This window comes from Fulmarus glacialis, unplaced genomic scaffold (genome assembly GCF_000690835.1).
Source record: "Fulmarus glacialis isolate BGI_N327 unplaced genomic scaffold, ASM69083v1 scaffold3650, whole genome shotgun sequence".
In the NCBI taxonomy this organism is placed as follows: domain Eukaryota; kingdom Metazoa; phylum Chordata; class Aves; order Procellariiformes; family Procellariidae; genus Fulmarus; species Fulmarus glacialis.
In genome coordinates, this window is record NW_009185656.1 from 27,355 (window position 1) to 33,354 (window position 6,000).

Genomic DNA, 6,000 nt, shown 5'->3' on the forward strand with positions numbered 1-6,000 from the left:
CTTGCCTAGCTGGGCACAAAATCACAGGTCTGCATCATTGCCAGAAGCATCCAGCTTCCTTTCATGGGCTTATTCCAGCCACTGTTTTGCTAACTGAAAGCCTTCCAAATTCAGCATCGCAGCCTACTTACTGGGTTTCCCAAAGCCACGTAAACTTTTGTGACTGCTTCCCTGTGGCCCTGGGACAGTTTCCGTAAGCATACGTTCTTCTGCCCTCTTTTTTTCTTCTTGAACCAGTTTCCTCACAGCTAACAGGAGCTACTGTCTGTCTGACCAGGAGACCAGGCTTGAAACCAGGGAGTAAAGTGCTTTTACTGGGAAGTAAAATCCGTAATTTTACAGATTTGAAAATCATGGACAAAAACCTGGTTTCTTGGCATAATTATAGCCTTTCTCCTTCTCATTAACCCTTTCATGAATCAGCTGTTGCTCTCTTTTCCCTGGTGCCTGCTCCCTTGCTCTCCGATGGGCTATACGTGCCTAACAAGCCTCCCAGCTGTTGCTCCTCAGCTCTGATGTTTGCTGCTTCCCTTTCAGCCTCGAAGGCGAAGGGTTCGTGTGGCCAAAACCTCACAGCCGTCTTCCAGTTCTATTAGTTCATCTAATAAAAAGGATTACTTCTACCCACCTCCTATGCCTCCCTTACATAAGAAAGTGTGAATCATCAGGATCTCGAAAGCATGATATCTGCCCAAAGAGCCAACTTACAAAGGACCATTGATAGCTCCGTTGTTTAGCTGGAACCGCAGCCTCGGGCTTCAGCAGGAAAAGGTGGGCTCGGTACAGGCAAGGGCCCTCCAGCTTTTAGGTGGCCCTTCCCCATAGCATCCCTGTTCTGGACCTGTTGCAGCAACACTTCAGCTTGCTCCTGTCAGGTGGGTTCTTGAGCTTTTACAGCATCAGGGATTTATGTTTTCAGCCTATGTGAGGCAGAATTGCAGCAAAGCCCTGGGCAAACAGGTGTTACAGCCAGAGACAAGCTTTTTAAGTCTACTACTTTTCATTTTTCTCTTTCTCAAGAAAAATTATAGTGGCATCCAGCACCTGGCTGGATGGCTCAGGGAGAGGCCCCCTTGGTTGCAAACCTTCAGCGTGGGGACCTTCGCGCTCAGAAAGGGGCTAACCAAAAGCTGCCCTGCCCTTCTCGTTTCAGCTGGGGAATTGAAGAAATGCAACACTCTGGTGGGTCCCAGGCACCCAGAAACCTGTGGTTAGGGATCGCCATCAGACTCCACATCAGAGCCATCTGTTTCACGCGCAGCAGCAAAGGGAGCATTTTGGTCTTTTCCCCAGCATGGCAGGACATGAATCAAAGCGAAGACAGGCGAGCAAATCTGCAGCCAAGGAAAACTGGGAGGTAGTGAGTTACCAAAAGTGCTTTGGATAGGTCAATGCTACTCAAGTGTCAAGAGAAGGGAACATATATGTGTATGTAGGTGGCTGGCATCTCTTGGGCTCCATCCCATTTTGGGATAGTCCTGGCAGGAGAACAGTAAATCCCACAAATATATATTCTCTGGCTTAAATCAGAGTGGGGCCGTGTGTGTGGTAAAGGGGAGCGAAAATCAAACGCGTTCTTCCTTGGCTTCAAAAGTCTGGACTGCAAAGAAGCTCTATTTCAAAGTAGCACATAAGGGCAGGGTTTTCCTTATTCAGCCAAAGTGCGAGGCAGGATAACACAGTTACGGCCAAACTAAATCAACGCAGCTCTTTTTCCAGCCACACCCCTGTTTAACTCGGACCTTTTATGCTCCTACGACTCCAGTGGTTCACATTGTGCTGGGTGGAATCTTGCCTTAATTTTTCAGAAAAGATTTAAGGTTAATGGCTGATGCCCGGAGTGCTTTGTTCTTCAAAATGCCTGTCTATCCTCTCCTCTCTCTACATGAATTTCCTCCACTTGCTCAAAGGTTCCTGTTCCTCCTGCAGGAAAGACTCACCCGCTTCTGCTGCAGCCGCTGAACAACCCCAGCACCCAAAAAATGAGGCAGTGGTCTTGGTTTAGACTGCAGGGCTGCTCTTGGAGCAGCTGGGCTGCGCTGAAGTCAGGCTGGGACCCTGTGAGGGGGACTCGGGGAGAATGGCTTTTTGTGGGACGTGTTCCCACCATCCCAAGTCCAGCTCATCGCAGTTGTCTATTACAGCTCTGGAGTATTTAGAAGCCTGAACATTCCCCAAACTGAATGAAGACCCAAATTCCTAAGTATATTTGGTTGCCTAACCACTTGGGTGGCCCCAGGGAAGACCCACCATGTACTCAGCCTGACTTCAGGGCAGGGGGGTGTGAAGCATCAACCAGCTTTTCAGAGCCACCATGCTTCATGAAGCGTCTCAGTGCTTTGACAGACCTGGCCATGAGATACTTCGGATTATCAACCCTGGCACGTGCTGCGTTTCTTAAATGCAAAGAGCACCTGTAGATTTTGACTCTCAAAGGCGTGAGTACTGCCAGAGGAGGAAGGGAAGTGGTCTAGCGCCAGGCAGATGCAATGCACTTGGTATGGAGAAGGAGCAGCCTTCCTCTTGGTGGGACACCTGCAGTAGCAGGTTGAACATCTTCCCAGCTTTCTTCAGCCGTGCTTTTGCCCAGGCCTGCTGAAACACAGATCACTTTTGGGACAAAGGTGTAGAGGCTGAGATCTTCCCTTCCCCCTGCCCAGGGGGGTGGGGCAGAGCCGAAACACCTCCAGCTCCCAGCCAGGACAATGGAAAGGGTTAAAGAGCAACACAACGAGCAGCCCTCCAGTTTGGTTAAAACCTCTGGAGCTGTTGTTTGGTTTCCTATCCTGCAGAACAGAAAGCCATTTTGGAAAACGAAAAGTACGTGAAGCCACTGCGTGGTCTGGTGGTGGGAATGCGTTTGCCACCCAAGGAGTCTTGCTAACCTGGATGGTGCCAAGTGGGCACCTCCGAGGTCTCAGTTTGATGCTGCTGCCGGGCAGCTGCACAGCACTGATCACTCCTGTCCTTGCAAAATTGCCATAGGGGTAGGGGACAGTATGGCCAACGCAGCTGTCCTCACCCCCGAGGATGGGACTTGCCATGAGGAGAGTGGTTTACGCTGGAACTGCCCCAGAACTGGCAATTCGAGCCAGGGCTTGGAGCCACTCTCCATCACCAGCCATCAGTGCAAGGAAAAGGGGGGGCAAATGCCAGGTCAGCCCCTACTGCCCCCAAGCCCCAGGCAGGTTCCGCAGCTGAGGGGGTGTCACCAAGCCGCCCTGCATGGGCACGGACCGAAGCCTTATCCTGCAATGTAAATTTGGGAGCTGGGCAAGAGCAAAGGCACAGCCACACACACCACAGGGCTCCTGTGCACAGCACCCCCCTTTTGGAGGGAGGAGGTGTCCCAAAAATAGAGGTCCAAACCTATTGTGTAGGAAGCTGCCCTCAGATTGTGGCTAAGAACAGAAATTCCCACCAGGGCAGAGGGGAGAAAGCAGCTGGCTCTCATGGGATGGCTCTGCCCACAGCAGGCAGGGCTGCCCAGCACCTGCCTCCTGTCCCCGCAGGGAGGGTCACCCTCCAGAGGGGACCCCATGCAGAGCTGGGAAGAGGTGGGCATGAAGTGCCAGTCTCATCTGTCATGGAGAGGCAGTGATGGCAGGACGACCCTGCCGAGGCCACGGTGGAGCTGGTTTTTTGAGGTGTAAGAGCTATCGTCCGCTTTGAGCAAGGACTACTCTAGAAAAAAAAACCCTCTGCCCACCTCCCGCTGCACCTCCCGCTGCAGCTGCACTTGGGCTGGGGGATTGCAGCAGCCCCCCAGCAGTGGGGATAAACCAGAAATCTCCGTGCAGGGCCTTGCATCACGCCATGGCGGGGGCCGGGGTGCTCAGGCCCCCCGCGTGCTCCCTCCATTGCTGCCGGTGCTCGCAGCATCCCTCGCGGGCAGCCCCGCAGAGGGGCCTCCCGGGCAGGCTGGCCCCTCTCTATTCCCTTGCCCACCCAAACTCCGTTTCACACCTCACATCATCGTTGCCATCGCTGACACATGAGATCAAACCTGTGGCATTTTGCTAAAATCCATAGGAAATCATTCCACAGCCTTTCTTTATGTTTAGCTTCGCAGACTTTCAATAGATTCATTCCCTTTTGTTTTTTTTAAAAACAAAAACAAGCAGCATGCTAAGAAACGCAAACCCGCTGGGATGTTTTCAGCCTTGGCCGGAGCCGCCTGAGCCCCCCTGGGGCCGGGAGGCTGCCTCTGGCCGGGGCTCAGCGGGCGGCTTTCTGGGACAGCCATTTCTGATTCAAGCCGGTGTTAAGCCGGCTGTCTGAGGGTAGAGCAGAGCCGCTCCACCTCCGCGCGGCGCCGGACAGCAGCGGCATGGCGCTCCGGGGAGCCTGCCTGCTCCTCTGCCTCCTCTCCCTCGCCCAGGTCTCCGGCCAGCAAAACGCCAAAGTCCGGCAAAAGCCGGTGGCTTCCAAGAAAGGTAAGGAGCGGCGGCACCTTCCCAGCAAGGAAACCTGGTGGGGCTTGGGGGGGATGCAATCACCCCGGTCATTTGGGCATTTAACAGTGCTTTAATGAAACTTTTTAAAAAGCATCTAAAACCCTAATAAAGTCTATTTTTTCCCTCCCTGTGGGAACGATTGCATAGCCCTTCTGTAAAATACCAAGGAAATTGAAACGTTTCTGGTGGGCTCCTACCTTGAATAAATCTGATGGGACAGCTTGGTCTGAACTTCGGAGGGCAAGGTATTTTCCGTGTTCTCTCCAACGTTGCCCCAAACTTTTCCTCTGCTAAAATCTCCCTTTTTATGACCCCTACCCCTCCTCATTCATTTTTCAGAAGCAAATAAGAGGCAGATGACAGACTCCTGTTGCAGATTTGGAGACTAGAGTAGGGAGATAATGTATAATCCGTTAAATATCAACATGGTTCTTCATTCTAAAACACTTGCCCCGGGTGTATGTCAAGCCGTAAATGAGCTTTAACTACTCAGGCTTACCAGAGGGCAATGCACAAAAAAAGATGCCTAAGTTTACTTTTCCCTAGCGTTTTTTTTTTTCCTTTTCTTCTCTTTTTTTGCTACTGTCCCATCCTTTTTCCCTCTGACTCAATGCACATTAATTACAGGAGAAGGCAGGTAAGGAAGCAGCTTGTGTTGCAGCCCAGCGGCGTGTGAGCCTGCCTGCCTGGTGTGTCCGACTGCAGTCGCGTGGGCTTGGACCACTTCTGGCGGGGGAGCGAGGAAAAAGCGTCCCAGGAATTCGCTTGGCCAGGCTGCTCTCTGCACTATTTTCGTCTGATCCCATCCTTGAGAAATTTTTCCTTTTTCTCCCATTAGATCTTTCTATGAAATCACTGCATAGCTGCTTGTTCCATGTCTGTGGCTGTTTTCTAGAGCAAAAATACCTCCTTGGGCTGGTACGGGGCACATAACGTGCGTTGCACTTACTGGATGTACCAGCAGAAAGAAGTTAGTTTCTTAGAGAAATCTTATTTTTCTCTCCATGTCATTGGAACTGCTGTTTGTAACCCATTAGTGACAAGCAGGTGGTGGGAGAAAAGTCAGATGGTGGGAGAAAATCACCTTTTTGACAGGAAAATTGGGCTCCAATTTAAACACAGTTTTCAGAGAAGAAGGGGCAACATTTTTTTCTGAAAATCGAGCCATCTGAAACAGCTGGTGGCAATTTTTCCTGAGAGCTTTGGGGTTTCTTTTCAAAGGAGAGGTCAAGTTTTCTTTGGGGAAAAGAAAAAAAAAAAAACCAACCCAAAACACCCTAGCCCAGCTGGGTCCAGCCCTGTGGCGGGTTGGCTGCCCTGCCTTTACTGGAAACTTCCAGCATTTCTTGGTTAACTTTTTTTTCTGATTTTTACCAATGCCAGGGGGTGGGGAAAGAGGGAGGAAAGCACTAAAAATCCCCCGCAAGGCTCCTCTTTGCCCTCAGCGCCTCGCCATGTCCAAGCCTGCCTGCCCTCCCGCCATCCCCATCGCATCCCCATCCCGGGTCCCCAGTGCCCCCCAGTCCCGGCTCACCCCCTGCCC

General features: G+C 51.7%; 1 protein-coding gene across 1 annotated transcript in view; it reads left to right on the forward strand.

Annotated features, from left to right (window-relative positions):
* Window positions 1-4,224: 4,224 nt before the first annotated feature.
* Window positions 4,225-6,000, forward strand: part of CLEC3B (C-type lectin domain family 3, member B) — a 6,827-nt gene continuing 5,051 nt past the window's right edge. The window contains exon 1 of the mRNA XM_009572327.1: window positions 4,225-4,436. Within this exon, the coding sequence (XP_009570622.1) occupies window positions 4,331-4,436 (106 nt within the window). The 5' untranslated portion in view covers window positions 4,225-4,330. The remainder of the gene's footprint in view (window positions 4,437-6,000) is intronic.